This window comes from Pseudophryne corroboree, chromosome 6 (assembly GCF_028390025.1).
Source record: "Pseudophryne corroboree isolate aPseCor3 chromosome 6, aPseCor3.hap2, whole genome shotgun sequence".
Classification (NCBI taxonomy): domain Eukaryota; kingdom Metazoa; phylum Chordata; class Amphibia; order Anura; family Myobatrachidae; genus Pseudophryne; species Pseudophryne corroboree.
In genome coordinates this window covers 348,514,942-348,534,028 of record NC_086449.1, presented here as the reverse complement: position 1 = coordinate 348,534,028, position 19,087 = coordinate 348,514,942, and the positions used below count along the sequence as shown (strand labels likewise).

General features: G+C 45.4%; 2 protein-coding genes across 5 annotated transcripts in view; one reads left to right on the top strand and one right to left on the bottom strand.

Moving 5' to 3' along the window:
* Positions 1-8,905, top strand: part of ACSBG1 (acyl-CoA synthetase bubblegum family member 1) — a 149,852-nt gene extending 140,947 nt beyond the window's left edge. For both annotated transcript variants that reach the window (XM_063926556.1, XM_063926557.1), the window contains 4 exons: positions 1,244-1,461; positions 7,755-7,894; positions 7,968-8,214; positions 8,387-8,905. In XM_063926556.1, the coding sequence (XP_063782626.1) occupies positions 1,244-1,461; positions 7,755-7,894; positions 7,968-8,214; positions 8,387-8,463 (682 nt within the window). In that variant the 3' untranslated portion in view covers positions 8,464-8,905. The remainder of the gene's footprint in view (positions 1-1,243; positions 1,462-7,754; positions 7,895-7,967; positions 8,215-8,386) is intronic.
* A 441-nt stretch (positions 8,906-9,346) lies between these two features.
* The window catches only part of IDH3A (isocitrate dehydrogenase (NAD(+)) 3 catalytic subunit alpha), a 110,455-nt gene continuing 100,714 nt past the window's right edge, over positions 9,347-19,087 (bottom strand). For all 3 annotated transcript variants that reach the window (XM_063926558.1, XM_063926560.1, XM_063926559.1), the window contains exons 10-11: positions 14,332-14,484; positions 9,347-10,515 (exon numbers count right to left, since the gene is read on the bottom strand). In XM_063926558.1, coding sequence (XP_063782628.1) covers positions 10,432-10,515; positions 14,332-14,484 — 237 coding nt within the window. In that variant the 3' untranslated portion in view covers positions 9,347-10,431. The remainder of the gene's footprint in view (positions 10,516-14,331; positions 14,485-19,087) is intronic.

Here is a 19,087-nt window from a genome sequence, read left to right as displayed (position 1 = left end):
AATGAGGGGCATAAGGACATTTGTGTTAACTTCGCCAGCCTAAATTAAATGAGAAATCTCCTAATAAATTTTTTTTAAATTTCAGTCAGAAAAAGTCATTCAGTTTGGACTCTCTGGGCTTCATCTACAAGGCGGCAGCTTTTGTATGCGGCGACTTCCTGGTGGGTTGGAGGAAAATTTTTAAAGTGCCAATCACAGTCAGAGTAAAGCAGGGCGTGCTTTACAGAGTACCGCGGTACTTAGTCAGTATAAAGCATGTCCTGCTTTATTCTGAGTGGTGCCTTTAAAATTTCACATCCACACCGCTGGGAAGTCGTGGCATACAAAAGCTGCCGCTTTGTATATAAGCCCTGTGTGTACAGTCAGACATCAGCCCTTATAGTTTGCAATGGCTCAGCGAGCCTTGCCTTGACAGTGAACTAGAGGGCGTCACTATACGAGATCTGTTGTTCGTTCCATATAGATCAGTTAAGGCTGGTACTCACCAGCCAATGCGGGAGAGATGTGTGCTGAGCGAACTGCTCAGCACACATCTCTCCCGCCGCTCAGCACAGCGCAATGTGTGCTGAGCATGTGGGGGGAGACGGGAGGGCCACTCATTTCACCCAGCGGGTGAAATGAGCGACCTGCTAGATTGGCCTGCATGGCAGGCCAATCTAGCACCAGCGATGGCGATGCGCGGGGCTGCGCATCGCTATCGCTGTGGGGGCTACACACGGAGCGATCCTGCTTAAAATCTAAGCAATCTAGTCAGATTGCTTAGATTTTAAGCAGCGATCGCTCCGTGAGTACCCCCCTTTACTGTCCCTGTCAGATTTAGATGGTCTCTCTCTAATCTTTTATTTTTATGAAGATCTTCTTACCTTGCTGTCTGTTATTCCCCAGTCTTGTTGTACTACTGTTTTGTTCTCAATTGAGGGTCTCAGTGGAAAAGGGCAACATAATGTTGGCATTCCATAAATTGTTAATAGCAATAGTAGTAATTAAATGTACTAACAAGTCTGGTTCAAGAAGGACATACCATCAAATACTATCCATGAGTGTCTATAAATCCACTGCAGTAAATGTGCACTGCAGCAGTGTCAGTGCCCATGAAGGGCATAATAAGAGTGCCACACTACTGTATAAATAAGAGCGGCAGACATGCTGAATCGCGTACACATACCCTGCTGTGCTCTGTAGTAAAGCTTTGACAGGTTACAATATTTACTTCTGACTCCTGAAAATAGATTTCTTATTACAGCTGTGGTAAGGCGGTTCCTGGATGCCAAATGAAACTTGCCAACAAGGACTCAGAGGGAAATGGAGAAATCTGTTTCTGGGGCCGGACGGTCTTTATGGGTTACTTAAATATGGAGGCCAAAACTAAAGAAGTCTTTGATAAGGATGGCTGGTTACACTCAGGAGACATTGGGAAGATGGATGCTGAAGGCTTTCTGCAGGTGACGGGTAGACTCAAAGGTACAGTCCCCAAAAGGTGGAACAGACTCAGAGGGCGGTATTCAAAGGATATATCACACCCAATCTCCTTTCTAAAGTGATCCCCGTTATTGCGCATATCGCACCCATAGTAATCAGGTTTAGCTGCGTAAAGGATTGGGCGCCCTCGCTACCCTGGGAGTAGTAAGTGGAAATGATTATACCAAGTCTGTCAGCAGAAACAGAATGGGCGTGGAAGGGGGTGAAAAGAATTGAATACCGCACCCAGTGAATAGATACAGTACAGTATCTGCTTAAGACAGTTGGAAGTGGTGCAAGTGACTCAGGGGGAGATTTATTACAGCTTGGAGAAAGAAAGTACCAGCTGATCAGCTCCTGACATTTATCAAACACAGTCTGTAACATGGCAGTTAAAAGCTGATTGGTTTGTACTTTACCTCTCTCCACTTTCCAAGCTTTGATAATTCTAACCCACGTTAGAGTTACCATGTCAATTAACATGGTAAATACTTCTCCATCTACAATTATTGTTTACTTACAATGCTGCAAATGTCTTTGTATATTTATCTTATTAATAATTGACTAGATATATATATATATATATTTAAAAAAAAAGAATTTACTTACCGATAATTCTACTTCTCATAGTCCGTAGTGGATGCTGGGAACTCCGAAAGGACCATGGGGAATAGCGGCTCCGCAGGAGACTGGGCACAAAAGTAAAAGCTTTAGGACTACCTGGTGTGCACTGGCTCCTCCCCCTATGACCCTCCTCCAAGCCTCAGTTAGGATACTGTGCCCGGACGAGCGTACACAATAAGGAAGGATTTTAAATCCCGGGTAAGACTCATACCAGCCACACCAATCACACCGTACAACTTGTGATCTGAACCCAGTTAACAGCATGATAACAGAGGAGCCTCTGAAAAGATGGCTCACAACAATAATAACCCGATTTTTGTAACTATGTACAAGTATTGCAGACAATCCGCACTTGGGATGGGCGCCCAGCATCCACTACGGACTATGAGAAATAGAATTATCGGTAAGTAAATTCTTATTTTCTCTGACGTCCTAGTGGATGCTGGGAACTCCGAAAGGACCATGGGGATTATACCAAAGCTCCCAAACGGGCGGGAGAGTGCGGATGACTCTGCAGCACCGAATGAGAGAACTCCAGGTCCTCCTCAGCCAGGGTATCAAATTTGTAGAATTTAGCAAACGTGTTTGCCCCTGACCAAGTAGCTGCTCGGCAAAGTTGTAAAGCCGAGACCCCTCGGGCAGCCGCCCAAGATGAGCCCACTTTCCTTGTGGAATGGGCTTTTACAGATTTTGGCTGTGGCAGGCCTGCCACAGAATGTGCAAGCTGAATTGTACTACAAATCCAACGAGCAATAGTCTGCTTAGAAGCAGGAGCACCCAGCTTGTTGGGTGCATACAGGATAAACAGCGAGTCAGATTTTCTGACTCCAGCCGTCCTGGAAACATATATTTTCAGGGCCCTGACTACGTCCAGCAACTTGGAATCCTCCAAGTCCCTAGTAGCCGCAGGTACCACAATAGGCTGGTTTAAGTGAAACGCTGAAACCACCTTAGGGAGAAATTGAGGACGAGTCCTCAATTCTGCCCTGTCCGTATGAAAAATTAGGTAAGGGCTTTTATAGGATAAAGCCGCCAATTCTGAGACACGCCTGGCTGAAGCCAGGGCTAACAGCATTACCACTTTCCATGTGAGATATTTTAAGTCCACAGTGGTGAGTGGTTCAAACCAATGTGATTTTAGGAACCCCAAAACTACATTGAGATCCCAAGGTGCCACTGGAGGCACAAAAGGAGGCTGTATATGCAGTACCCCCTTGACAAACGTCTGAACTTCAGGAACTGAAGCTAGTTCTTTTTGGAAGAAAATCGACAGGGCCGAAATTTGAACCTTAATGGACCCTAATTTTAGGCCCATAGACAGTCCTGTTTGCAGGAAATGCAGGAAACGACCCAGTTTAAATTCCTCTGTAGGGGCCTTCCTGGCCTCACACCACGCAACATATTTACGCCAAATACGGTGATAATGTTGCACAGTTACATCCTTCCTGGCTTTGATCAGGGTAGGGATGACTTCATCCGGAATGCCTTTTTCCTTCAGGATCCGGCGTTCAACCGCGGTAAGTCTTGGAACAGACAGGGTCCCTGCTGGAGCAGGTCCTTTCTTAGAGGTAGAGGCCACGGGTCCTCCGTGAGCATCTCTTGAAGTTCCGGGTACCAAGTCCTTCTTGGCCAATCCGGAGCCACGAGTATAGTTCTTACTCCTCTCCTTCTTATGATTCTCAGTACCTTGGGTATGAGAGGCAGAGGAGGGAACACATACACTGACTGGTACACCCACGGTGTTACCAGAGCGTCCACAGCTATTGCCTGAGGGTCCCTTGACCTGGCGCAATATCTGTCTAGTTTTTTGTTGAGGCGGGACGCCATCATGTCCACCTTTGGTTTTTCCCAACAGTTCACAATCATGTGGAAGACTTCTGGGTGAAGTCCCCACTCCCCCGGGTGGAGGTCGTGTCTGCTGAGGAAGTCTGCTTCCCAGTTGTCCACTCCCGGAATGAACACTGCTGACAGTGCTATCACATGATTTTCCGCCCAGCGAAGAATCCTTGCAACTTCCGTCATTGCCCTCCTGCTTCTTGTGCCGCCCTGTCTGTTTACGTAGGCGACTGCCGTGATGTTGTCCGACTGGATCAACACCGGCTGACCCTGAAGCAGAGGCCTTGCTTGACTTAGGGCATTGTAAATGGCCCTTAGTTCCAGGATATTTATGTGAAATGACGTTTCCATGCTTGACCACAAGCCCTGGAAATTTCTTCCCTGTGTGACTGCTCCCCAGCCTCTCAGGCTGGCATCCGTGGTCACCAGGACCCAGTCCTGAATGCCGAATCTGCGGCCCTCTAGAAGATGGGCACTCTGCAACCACCACAGGAGAGACACCCTTGTCCTTGGAGACAGGGTTATCCGCTGATGCATCTGAAGATGCGATCCGGACCATTTGTCCAGCAGATCCCACTGAAAAGTTCTTGCGTGGAATCTGCCGAATGGAATCGCTTCGTAAGAAGCCACCATTTTTCCCAGGACCCTTGTGCATTGATGCACTGACACTTGGCCTGGTTTTAGGAGGTTCCTGACTAGCTCGGATAACTCCCTGGCTTTCTCCTCCGGGAGAAACACCTTTTTCTGGACTGTGTCCAGAATCATCCCTAGGAACAGCAGACGTGTCGTCGGAATCAGCTGCGATTTTGGAATATTTAGAATCCACCCGTGCTGTCGTAGTACTACTTGAGATAGTGCTACTCCGACCTCTAACTGTTCCCTGGACCTTGCCCTTATCAGGAGATCGTCCAAGTAAGGGATAATTAAGACGCCTTTTCTTCGAAGAAGAATCATCATTTCGGCCATTACCTTGGTAAAGACCCGGGGTGCCGTGGACAATCCAAACGGCAGCGTCTGAAACTGATAATGACAGTTCTGTACCACAAACCTGAGGTACCCTTGGTGAGAAGGGCAAATTGGGACATGGAGGTAAGCATCCTTGATGTCCAGAGACACCATATAGTCCCCTTCTTCCAGGTTCGCTATCACTGCTCTGAGTGACTCCATCTTGAATTTGAACCTTTGTATGTAAGTGTTCAAGGATTTCAGATTTAAAATAGGTCTCACCGAGCCGTCCGGCTTCGGTACCACAAGCAGCGTGGAATAATACCCCTTTCCCTGTTGTAGGAGGGGTACCTTGATTATCACCTGCTGGGAATACAGCTTGTGAATGGCTTCCAATACCGCCTCCCTGTCGGGGGGAGACGTTGGTAAAGCAGACTTCAGGAACCGGCGAGGGGGAGACGTCTCGAATTCCAATTTGTACCCCTGAGATACTACCTGCAGGATCCAGGGGTCCACTTGCGAGTGAGCCCACTGCGCGCAGAAATTCTTGAGACGGGCCCCCACCGTGCCCGAGTCCGCTTGTAAGGCCCCAGCGTCATGCTGAGGACTTGGCAGAAGCGGGGGAGGGCTTCTGTTCCTGGGAAGAGGCTGCCTGCTGCAGTCTTTTTCCCCTTCCTCTGCCCCGGGGCAGATATGAGTGGCCTTTTGCCCGCTTGCCCTTATGGGGACGAAAGGACTGAGCCTGAAAAGACGGTGTCTTTTTCTGCTGAGAGGTGACCTGGGGTAAAAAGGTGGATTTCCCAGCCGTTGCCGTGGCCACCAGGTCCGATAGACCGACCCCAAATAACTCCTCCCCTTTATACGGCAATACTTCCATATGCCGTTTGGAATCCGCATCACCTGACCACTGTCGCGTCCATAACCCTCTTCTGGCAGAAATGGACAGCGCACTTACTCTTGATGCCAGAGTGCAAATATCCCTCTGTGCATCTCGCATATATAGAAATGCATCCTTTAAATGCTCTATAGTTAATAATATACTGCCCCTGTCCAGGGTATCAATATTTTCAGTCAGGGAATCCGACCAAGCCACCCCAGCACTGCACATCCAGGCTGAGGCGATTGCTGGTCGCAGTATAATACCAGTATGTGTGTATATACTTTTAAGGATATTTTCCAGCTTCCTATCAGCTGGTTCCTTGAGGGCGGCCGTATCAGGAGACGGTAACGCCACTTGTTTTGATAAGCGTGTGAGCGCCTTATCTACCCTAGGGGGTGTTTCCCAGCGCGCCCTAACCTCTGGCGGGAAAGGGTATAATGCCAATAATTTTTTTAGAAATTAGCAGTTTTTTATCGGGGGAAACCCACGCTTCAACACACACCTCATTTAATTTATCTGATTCAGGAAAAACTACGGGTAGTTTTTTCACACCCCACATAATACCCTTTTTTGTGGTACTTGTAGTATCAGAAATGTTCAAAACCTCCTTCATTGCCGTGATCATGTAACGTGTGGCCCTACTGGAAAATACGTTTGTTTCCTCACCGTCGACACTGGAGTCAGTGTCCGTGTCTGGGTCTGTGTCGACCATCTGAGGTAACGGGCGCTTTAGAGCCCCCGACGGTGTTTGAGACGCCTGTACAGGTAATAACTGATTTGCCGGCTGTCTCATGTCGTCAACAGTCTTTTGTAAAGTGCTGACGCTATCACGTAATTCCTTCCATAAGACCATCCAGTCAGGTGTCGACTCCCTAGGGGGTGACATCACTATTACAGGCAATTGCTCCGCCTCCATACCATTTTCCTCCTCATACATGTCGACACAACGTACCGACACACAGCACACACACAGGGAATGCTCTGATAGAGGACAGGACCCCACTAGCCCTTTGGGGAGACAGAGGGAGAGTTTGCCAGCACACACCAGAGCGCTATATATATATACAGGGATAACCTTATATAAGTGTTTTTCCCTTATATAGCTGCTGTATTGATTTATCTGCCAAATTAGTGCCCCCCCTCTCTTGTTTTACCCTGTTTCTGTAGTGCAGGACTGCAGGGGAGAGTCAGGGAGCTTCCCTCCAACGGAGCTGTGAGGGAAAATGGCGCCAGTGTGCTGAGGAGATAGGCTCCGCCCCCTTCTCGGCTGCCTTTCTCCCGCTTTTTTAAGGAAAAACTGGCAGGGGTTAAATGCATCCATATAGCCCAGGAGCTATATGTGATGTATTTTTTTGCCATCTAAGGTATTTTTATTGCGTCTCAGGGCGCCCCCCCCCCAGCGCCCTGCACCCTCAGTGACCGGAGTGTGAAGTGTGCTGAGAGCAATGGTGCACAGCTGCGGTGCTGTGCGCTACCTTATTGAAGACAGGACGTCTTCTGCCGCCGATTTCCCGGACCTCTTCTGTCTTCTGGCTCTGTAAGGGGGCCGGCGGCGCGGCTCTGGGACCCATCCATGGCTGGGCCTGTGATCGTCCCTCTGGAGCTAATGTCCAGTAGCCTAAGAAGCCCAATCCACTCTGCACGCAGGTGAGTTCGCTTCTTCTCCCCTTAGTCCCTCGGTGCAGTGAACCTGTTGCCAGCAGGATTCACTGAAAATAAAAAACCTATACTTAAACTTTTTCACTAAGCAGCTCAGGAGAGCCACCTAGTGTGCACCCTTCTCGTTCGGGCACAAAAATCTAACTGAGGCTTGGAGGAGGGTCATAGGGGGAGGAGCCAGTGCACACCAGGTAGTCCTAAAGCTTTTACTTTTGTGCCCAGTCTCCTGCGGAGCCGCTATTCCCCATGGTCCTTTCGGAGTTCCCAGCATCCACTAGGACGTCAGAGAAAAAAAGATTACATAATATTATGTACAATGTTTACTTATAAGAGTTCTGTTTTGTCCAAGCAGAGCTGATAATTACTGCTGGTGGGGAGAATGTACCACCCATCCTCATAGAAGATGCTGTAAAGAGATCTATACCAATTGTGAGCAATGCCGTACTAATTGGAGATAGAAGGAAATTTCTGTCAATGCTTCTCACCCTCAAGGTATCATACTCCATCTAGCAGCTAAAGCTTGTCATTCATAGCATGCAGTACACCTTTCAATTCTTCTCACCAGAGCACTGTGGACCTAGACACTTTGGAGCCAATGGATAACTTGACCCAGGAAGCAATACGGTTTTGCCAGGAAGTCGGCAGTAAGGCCACAACAGTGTCTGAGATTGTGGGACAGAAGGACCAGCCAGTGTACAGAGCTATTCAGGAAGGTATAGACAAGGTCAACAGCAAAGCAGTGTCAAATGCCCAGTGTATCCAGAAATGGGCAATCCTGGCCAAGGATTTCTCCATAGATGGAGGTGAAATGGGTGAGAACATACCTGTTAAGTTACTTTATCCTGGTTTTTTTTTTTCCCCCCCAGGAAATTATGTATATTACTGGATTTATGTAAAGACTCACAGATGATAGGCTTGAGTTATATATTATTGTGGAAAAACCTAATTATGCTAGCTTTCTTACAAATTTTTCTATTGATTTAGGACCAACAATGAAAATAAAACGATATGTTATCTTGGAAAAATACAAAGAAGTAGTGGAGGCATTTTATGCAATATAACAGGACTGCGTCGTCACCAGAAAGCGGAGATCCTGCCATTCTGACAGAGTTCACTTGCAGAGGGTCTGTAGCTATATGAAACAAAATGCCCTGCTATACAATCAATCTGCAACAAGGTCAACAATTATAATCGACTCTGATAAAGAAACAGAACTTTAACGAGGTCTAAAAGTGCACACTCCCGGAATACTATGTGCACCCATAATGTTAAAAACACAGAAATATCTAGTAGAATCATGTAAACTAGATCTGTTAGACAAAAAAAAAAAAAACTAATAAAATAAGGCACAGTAAATCCTTAAACACTCTGTGCCTTGTCTAATTAAATGACAATGCTGCTTTTACATTCCAGGCCTCAAATATAGCAGCCTTAAACACTGCCAAGCCTTCTACACTACTATCTCAGCCCTTCCCAAGACAAAAAAAAAAAAAAAAAAAATAAGATTAGTGTCCTTGTGCGAGGAGAGCTGAAAAACTTGAGCCGTATAAGGGGTGCCCATATTTACATGCAGTACTGGACATTGACATATTCTGCACTTGTGTTGTAGGGCTAGGAGTACTGGTATTCTACATCACTGATAGCTGTTACCCAAACCACCTATAGAGGGCACCGTGTATCCCTGTTGCTTGTACATAAGATTTACAAGCAAGCTGAGGTTCATCGATAATACGATGATAATAGATTGTACCTCAAATTTAAATGTAAACCGGATGCTGGTTACTGAGGATTTTTTTTTTCTTTACTTTAACACTATTTTTGGTTTATACTGGACTCCAATAGGCCTGGAATAGTAATATAGTGTTATTTTAAAAAAAACCTTTAACATGCCTCATTTTTCAGTTGAAAATGACATTTCATGCAAATAATGGACAACATGCCAGCTGCACTAGAAATTATTTTATTTACTTCAGACACATCTGTAGTAAAATCCAAGCGGTTTTATACATAATGCCAAAGCCGAATTTGCAAACGTAAAGAATAATTGTAAACCTCACTTCTCACGCCCACCACAACTGTAGTCTGCAGTAGACAGCATACATTCAGAGGGCTCTTTGGAACATATCACACATTTAATGAATAGGCATAAAAAAAACAAGTGCAATAGAAACGCAGAGCAGCAAATAGTTCACAGGAAGTACAGCTTGTATATACTCACAGAATTATAATAAATAAAGTTCCCGAAACAAAGAGTAAGGCAAGACAAGACATTGATATGGGAGGCCTCTGATTTGGACTGTGCTTTTTCTCACAGTGGAATAATGTGCTGCAGCACCCTCTGGTGGCAAGAGCAGTAATTTGTTGCGTCACATATACCATAATTCTAGAGTTAGAGTCGTATTTATCCTACTTTAGATGATACATAAAAGGGGATGTAAAATGAAACTGGGTTGTATATAGAAAAACTTGGAGGTTCTATAAAATAATAATACCTTATGCAGTGTCTACACGGAGTGATGTGACTATAGAAAAGATTGAGTGAAGCAATGTTGCAGGAGTAATATAATGCATGTTACATGGAATTCTAGAATACACCAACCTTGACATTTTGGTTGTCTTTCGGTTTCCCTCTTCCAAGTACTTCAGTGTGTGTTACAGCGGATTTACATACATAAATATATTCTATTACTGCAGGGATCCAATAAAGCACTCATCTGGTCAGTAATATATGTGAAGAACTCGGAGACCTTGATCATTAGACAGTCAGTCAATGTTATTCGCACATATTCTCTACTTGATGAACAAGGAATGTGAGATGCAGGTATAAAGTCTCTCATTCTCATCTGATTGGAAGATATGCTGCAGTAAACTCATTTCAGTACCACCTGGGAATAATATTTGGATCGTTTCACCATCAGAGTGATCTCCAGCACATTTCCCACATGCCTCGCTGTCAGAGAGCAGATTAGGTTGTGATGAATGGGGTCAGGATAGGGTGTGCGTGTGATGTCAGCTGGCTGGTGACTAGATTAGTCACTGTCCTGTATCCTACGGCAGATCTCATTTGTAAAATCCGAGCACTTGGAGTTTCCTCCTAAGTCTTTAGTAAGAGTCTGAGGGAAAAAATTGTAGATAAGATCGAGAAAGATAGACGGGTATATGCAATTCACGGCGAATCGCGGCAAATTATCGCCGTTTTTTAATTCGACACAATTCGACAGGTGAATTCCGGCAGGTGGCTGCCGGAATTCACCATATTCAATGAAAAACGGATTCGACATTCCCGCGGGCGAAAAACGGCCGATTTGCCGGATTTTGCCGCTATTTTAAAAAACGGGAAAAAACGGGGAAAAATGGCGTGGGGTCCCCCCTCCAAAGCATAACCAGCCTCGGGCTCTTCGAGCTGGTCCTGGTTCTAAAAATGCGGGGAAAAATTTGACAGAGGATCCCCCGTATTTTTAAAACCAGCACCGGGCTCTGCGCCTGATGCTGGTGCAAAAAATACGGGGGACAAAAAGAGTAGGGGTCCCCCGTATTTTTCACACCAGCATCGGGCTCCACTAGCTGGACAGATAATGCCACAGCCGGGGGTCACTTTTATACAGTGCCCTGCGGCCGTGGCATTAAATATCCAACTAGTCACCCCTGGCCAGGGTACCCTGGGGGAGTGGGGACCCCTTCAATCAAGTGGTCCCCCCCCCAGCCACCCGAGGGCCAGGGGTGAAGCCCGAGGCTGTCCCCCCCATCCAATGGCTGCGGATGGGAGGCTGATAGCCTTGAGAAAAATGACAAGAATATTGTTTTTTCCAGTAGTACTACAAGTCCCAGCAAGCCTTCCCCGCAAGCCGGTACTTGGAGAATCACAAGTACCAGCATGCGGGAGAAAAACGGGCCCGCTGGTACCTGTAGTACTACTGGAAAAAAAATACCCAAATAAAAACAGGACACACACACCGTGACTTGTACAACTTTATTACATACTGCCGACACACACATACTTACCTATGTTGACACGAAGCAGTCGGTCCTCTTCTCCAAGTAGAATCCACGGATACCTGAAAATAAAAGATAATTATACTCACCTTCCAGCGTCCAGAAAATAATCCAGGTACTTGGCAAAAAAAAAAAACCCGCAAATACCCGTGCCAGCGGACTGAAAGGGGTCCCATATTCACACGAGACACCTTTCCCCGAATGTGCCGGGACCCCACGTGACTCCTGTCAGAGGTCTCTTCAGCCAATCAGGAAGCGCTACTACGTAGCGCTCACCTGATTGGCTGTGCGCTGTCTGTGCTGTGACAGCGCATCGCAAAGCCTCTCCATTATATTCAATGGTGGGAACATTGCCGTCAGCGGGGGGGTTACCCGCGGTCAGCCGCTTACCGGCGGGTGACCCCACCGCTAGCCGCAAAGTTCCGACCATTGAAAGTAATGGAGAGGCTTTGCGATGCGCTGTCAGCTCAGACGCGCACAGAGCCAATCAGCAGAGTGCAAGGACGTTGCACTCGCTCATTGGCTGAAGAGACCTTTCTGTGACAGCTGTCACATATAGGTCTCTGCATTAGGGGAAAGGTGTCTCATTTGTGAATATGGGACCCCTTTCAGTCCGCTGAAACGGGTATTTGCGTTTTGTTTTTTTGCCAAGTACCTGGATTATTTTCTGGACGTGGATGTATCTCTGGACGCTGGAAGGTGAGTATAATTATCTTTTATTTTCAGGTATCCGTGGATTCTACTTGGAGAAGAGGACCGACTGCTTCGTGTCAACATAGGTAAGTATGTGTGTGTCGGCAGTATGTAATAAAGTTGTACAAGTCACGGTGTGTGTCCTGTTTTTATTTGGGTATTTTTTTTCCAGTAGTACTACAGGTACCAGCGGGCCCGTTTTTCTCCCGCATGCTGGTACTTGTGCAGTGGCGTAAGTTCGTCACAGTTGCCCGGAGGCAAGATAAATATTGGTGCCCCCCTATTTCCTATATTAAGATAAATTTATTTATGTGTGTGTGTGTGTGTGTGTGTGTGTGTGTGTGTGTGTGTGTGTGTGTGTGTGTGTGTGTGTGTGTATATGGAGTGTTCGGAAAAAAATGATATACTGTATTTATACAATTAATTGTCTTTTATATTAAATCACACATTTCTTAGCAGTCATACCCAGGATTAGAACCCATGACCTGTTACACTAACAGCAGACGCTTTACTGATGGAGCTATTTGCTCCTGTATAGGAAGCATGAGAATTATAACTATATGAAGTTACGTGTAATTGTCAGAGAAGTAACTTTATATAGTTAAAATTCTCCTATTTCCTATTCAGGAGCAAACAGCTTCATCAGTAAGGTGTCTGCTTCCAGTGTAATATTGTGGTCTCTAATCCTGGGTATGACACTTGTAAAATGTGTATCTACAGTATAATAAAGAGGGTGTGATTTGTAAGGTGCAGGGACCAGTGAGGAAGTTGGCCACTGAAGAAATAGTGGCAGCTATCAATTACCTTAATTCAATGGTGTCACAGAATGGGAGGAGAAGTGCCCCCCTTCAGAGCAGGAGCCCGGCGGCAGATGACTCTGTTGCCTCCCAGAGTTCTGCCTCTGTACTTGTGGTTCTCCAAGTACCAGCTTGCGGGGGAAGCTTGCTGGGACTTGTAGTACTACTGGAAAAAACAATATTCTTGTCATTTTTCTCAAGGCTATCAGCCTCCCATCCGCAGCCCTTGGATGGGGGGGGGGGGGGGGGGGGGACACAGCCTCGGGCTTCACCCCTGGCCCTTGGGTGGCTGGGGGGACGGGGACCCCTTGATTGAAGGGGTCCCCACTCCCCCAGGGTACCCCGGCCAGGGGTGACTAGTTGGATATTTAATGCCACGGCCGCAGGGCGCTGTATAAAAGTGACCCCCGGCTGTGGCATTATCTGTCCAGCTAGTGGAGCCCGATGCTGGTGTATAAAATACGGGGGACCCCTACTCTTTTTGTCCCCCGTATTTTTTGCACCAGCATCAGGCGCAGAGCCCGGTGCTGGTTTTAAAAATACGGGGGAACCCCTGTCAATTTTCCCCCCGCATTTTTAGAACCAGGACCAGCTCGAAGAGCCCGAGGCTGGTTATGCTTTGGAGGGGGGACCCCACGCCATTTTTTTCAGGGATTTTACCATTCCATCAAAAAAAAAAAAAAAAATTAAAATATATAAATAATACTTGTGCCTCCAAAAAAGACAAACCAAGTACCTAATCCCTTCTAATATAAATAGATATGATATTACCAAGAAAAAAAAAAACACAAAAAAAACATGTTTTAATTTTTTTTTATTAGTTTCACCCTCCAAAGTGTTGCGGATTGAAAATGACGAATTTACTGTCTAAAAGCACTGTTGTCGAATTTCCAAACTTCCATTGAATAGACTTTGGTCGAATTGCAGCATGTGTATCATTGCAAAAAAGTCGAATTTGTCAAAAGTCGAATTTCAAAAAGTCGAATTTTGAAAGTCCGTTTTTTTGTCGGAAAGTTGCATTGTCGAACTTTTTTTTTGGGCGAAAAATTCCCGAAATTCGACAATTTCGGGAATTCGACCGCAATTGCATATACCCCATAGAGGGAAAAATACTCTATTAAGAGTATAGAGTTTTGAGGTAATTTACTAAAACATTTTTAAAACTAGTACATGACTGAAGTCAACGAGAATACACCTCCCAACAACTACGACATCACCCTCATACCCTCCAACATTTTACACTTAAAAACCAGTACAAATAAGGAAAGGGGGCGTGGCCACAGGTGAAACGCCCCCTTTCCTATACTTTCAATGGAGATTTAGTGAGTCAAAAATCAGTACAAAGCCCTTTTTGGCCGGTACAGATCATAAAAAAACGGTACAGTACCGGCTAAAAAGGTACAGTTGGAGAGTATGCACCCTATCCCAAGTAACTATACCCCTCACCTTTCCAGATTTGATGGTGTTAAAGCATGCCGTCTCTATTTTACTGGCGTGTTCATGCAGCCCCATGTGCCTCAGCATCAAGACAGCACTCAGCAGTAATGCAGTGGGATTAGCCAAGTCCTTCCCTGCAATGTCGGGGGCAGTGCCGTGAACCTAAACATGGAAGAGAACTGGTAATGCTGGGTTCACTATTTCCAGGCATCAATGGTTGTAAATGTATTAATATTTGTTTAATATTTCAGGCTAAATACCAGAAGTATAAATTACTGCATTACTCAGACTGTCAAAAGTCTAAACTGTTGTTGGTTTCAGAGCACAAAACAATTACCATGTACTAAACTAATGGATATAATTCCAAGACTAAAAGACAACGAGGTCTCTTCCAGAACACGTTTTAACCCCTTCTGTGCAGAGTCTATTTTGGTACTTTTTGGGCTGGTCACATGTCACCATCAATATTGGTAATTATGAAGTACCCACACAAAATATACCTTGGTTTTCTTCCCCCCGGAAGACTTTAGATTTCCTTAAATAGCATTAGTTTGCTTACTTCTCAAAAAGCAAAAACAATCTACCATAAAAAGGGACAAAAAGTGTTTGTGGACTACGTGAACTAAAAGCAGATGTGTGTATTATTTTTTTTGTTTGTTCTTAGTAACCACCAAGAAATCTTTGTGGTTCCTGCATTGGCATTAATCCACTTTTCGAAATCAGCAAAAAGATGGATTTTACACATAAGTTCTCATAAAAATGCTTCACTTTAAACTGACAATGCATTTTTTTTTCTTTATACCGGCTTGAATAAAACAAAAATATGGCTACCCAACAAGAATAGCATTTTGAAAAAATAGGATTTTGGTACTTACCAGGTAAATCCTTTTCTTTGAATCCATAGGGGGCACTGGAGTACTCTTGGGGATATGGACGGCTTTAGCAGAACAAGGCACTGAATATTTAAATTTAGTAACTCTCCTCCCCTCCATATTCCCAGAGTACCTCAGTGTTTTTTACTGAGCCGAACAGGAGCGATAGAGAGGATGACAATGGAGAATTAAATATAACATAACGGACAACAATAAAGTTGACACATAACGGAACTGACAACTCAACAGTTGACACCATAACCGATAGAACTTGAAAATTTGAACAAAATCGGTGAGAATGTGTTACCAGAAGATCCACTGAACTTACCACAAACCAGGTAAAAGTGCTCTGGGTGGGCATCCAGTGCCCCCTATGGATTCAAAGAAAAGGATTTACCTGGTAAGTACCAAAATCGTATTTTCTTTTTCATCCACTAGGGGTCACTGGAGTACTCTTGGGACGTACCAAAGCTTCCCCCGTGGGCGGGAGAGCTGTTTGGCACCTGTAACACTAGGCGGCCAAAGCTAGATGCTGATGCCGCAAACGTATCAAACTTGTAAAAGCGCAAACATGTGTGCACTGATGACCATGTAGCCGCACGGCAAAGCTGCGTCGTAGAAGCCCCACGATCAGCTGCCCATGAAGTTCCCACAGAACGTGTGGAATGAGCTGTTACTGATGTAGGCGGTTGTAACCTAGCATGAAGGTAAGCCTGACGTATGGTCAGTTTAATCCATCTGGATAAGGTCTGCTTAGAAGCTGGCCAACCCATCTTGGCAGCATCATAGAGAACAAACAACGTATCCGTCTTACGAACTGTAGACGTTCAGGATACATAAACGCGTAGTGCGCGTACCACATCCAAAGTTCCAGAATCTCCTGTTAACACAGGAACTACTATTGGTTGATTGATGTGAAAAGATGACACTACCTTTGGTAAGAAAGCGGGATTCGTCCGAAGTTCCGCTCTGTCATCATGAAACACCAAATACGGTGACTTGCATGACAAGGCACCCAAATCTGAAACACGCCTTGCCGAAGCCAAGGCTAGGAGAAAAATTGTTTTCCAAGTGAGAAACTTAATATCCACTTGTTGAAAGGGTTCAAAATATGAAGACTGTAAGAAATAGAGTTGTGGAATATCTTAAATCAAACAACTTACAGGATCCAAAACAGCATGGATTTACTGGTGGGAGATCATGCCAAACAAATCTTATTGACCTTTTTGACTGTGATGAAAATAATAGATCAAGGGGGAGCTGTAGATGTAGCATATCTAGACTTTAGTAAGGCATTTGACACTGTCCCACATCGCAGACTGCTAAATAAACTTGAACGTGTGGGGGTGGATTAAAGAATAGTTAAATGGATAAGAACCTGGTTGCAGGATAGGAAACAGACAGTTGTAGTAAATGGAGTGCAATCTATGGAGGGAAATGTTACCAGCGGAGTACCCCAGGGATCTGTACTCGGACCAGTTCTCTTTAATATCTTTGTTGGTGACATTGCAAATGGTATTGAAGGGAAAGTATGCCTTTTTGCAGATGATACAAAGATATGCAACAGGGTAGACACACCAGGAGGGGTAAAACAAATGATTGATGACCTAGCTAGGCTTGAAAAATGGTCAAGAACATGGCAACTACAGTTTAATGCTAAAAAATGCAAAATCATGCACTTGGGTCTCAAAAACCCAAAGGCTAAATATAGTATCAAAGGTACTATAATGGAAACTACTGAGGAGGAAAGGGATTTAGGAGTCACTATTTCAAGTGATTTAAAGGCAGGAAAGCAATGCAACAAAGCAATGAGAAAGGCAAGTCAGATGCTTGGTTGCATAGGGAGAGGAATCAGTAGCAGGAAAAGAGAAGTAATAATGCCACTGTATAAGTCATTAGTGCGGCCTCATCTGGAATACTGTGTCCAGGTCTGGAGACCATATCTCCAGAAGGATATAAATACATTAGAGAGTGTACAAAGAAGGGCAACTAAAATGGTGCATGGCCTATATCACAAAACTTACCCGGAAAGGCTAAAAGATCTTAACATGTATAGTATGGAGGAGAGAAGGGAAAGGGGAGACATGATAGAAACTTTCAAATATACCAAAGGTTTTAACAAAGTTCAGGAGGGAAACATTTTTTAAAGGAAGAGAAGTATTAGAACTCGAGGCGATAAACTGAAACTGGAGGGAGGCAGGTTCAGGGGAAATTTAAGGAAAAATGATTTCACAGCAAGGGTAGTGGATAAGTGGAATAGCCTCCCATCAGAGGTGGTAGAGGCTAAGACTGTAGAGCAATTTAAACATGCTTGAGATAGGCATATGAATATCCTTACAAAGAATTAAGGTTCAAAAAGGATTGCGATTACCTAAAGGATAAAAAAAATGGGCAGACTAGATGGGCCAAGTGGTTCTTATCTGCCGTCAAATTCTATGTTTCTATGTTAAATCTAAAACCAGATTCAAGTCCCATGGCGCTGTAGGTGGAATGAAAGGAGGCTGTACTCTGAGGACACCCTGCAGAAAGGTGTGCACAGACGGCAATAGGGCCAAACGTCTTTGAAAGTAAATTGACAAAGCAGAGACCTGCACCTTTAGTGTACATAAACGCAGTCCTCCATCCAACCCCGTCTGTAGAAATAACAAAAGACGGTATAACTTGAAAGATGATGTCGGAAACTTCCGAGCTTCACACCAACCTATATAGGCACGCCAAATTCTGTAATAATGAGCTGCCGTAACTGGCTTCCTAGCCCGTAACATGGTTGGTATAACCGATTCTGGAATGCCCTCTCTTCTTAAGAGGGCGGTCTCAACAGCCACCCCGTCAAACGCAGCCGCACTAAATCGGGGTAAAGGAATGGACCCTGTTGTAACAAGTCTGGACATAGCGGGAGCGGCCAAGATCATCTGCGAGTAGCCCGCGAAGATCCAAGAACCAAGCTCTCCGAGGCCAATGAGGCGCCACTAGTATGACTGTGGCGGACTCTCGTTTGATCCGTTTTAGTAACAGAGGGAGCGGTGGAAACAGATACATGAGGCTGTACGGCCACGCGATTGTGAGAGCATCCACCGCCACTGCCGTTGGATCTAGCGTTCTGGACACATACTGGGGCGTTTGGTGATTGTGGCGAGATGCCATCATGTCCACTTGAGGGTAACCCCACCTCTGGACCAACATGTGAAACACTTCTGGATTTAATGCCCAGTCTCCTGGATGAAAATCCCGACGGCTGAGATAATCCGCCTCCCAGTTGTCCACTCCCGGAATGAACACTGCCGACAATATCACTTGGTGATGCTCGGCCCAATTGAGGATTCGAGTTACTTCCTGCATGGCCATGCGGCTTCTCGTTCCTCCTTGTTTGTTGATGTACGCGACCTCCGTCGCGTTGTCTGACTGCACCTGGACAGTCTGAGACCGGAGCATGTGCACTACTTGTCGTAGCGCACTGTAAATTGCCTGGAGTTCCAGGACATTTATAGACAGCAATCTTTCGTGATCCGCCCAGAGACCCTGGAGATGACAATTTTGAACCACAGCTCCCCAACCTCTGAGACTCGCGTCCGTCGTTAGAATTATCCAATTCCAGACGCCGAACCGTTTCCCTGCGGTCAGATTGTGTACTTTGAGCCACCAGAGTAGAGATACTCTGGCCCGTGGAGACAACCTCACCCTCTGGTGAATCTGCAGATGCGAGCCCGACCACTGTGCGAGCACATCCAGTTGAAAAGGACGTGAGTGAAATCTTCCGAACTGAAGCGCTTCGAAAGCCGCCACCATTGTGCCTAACAGGCGAATGCACAAATGTACCGAGACTGTGCGTGGCTTGAGCATTAATTGTACCAGATGACGAATACTCTGTACTTTCTGTTCTGGTAGGTAAATTC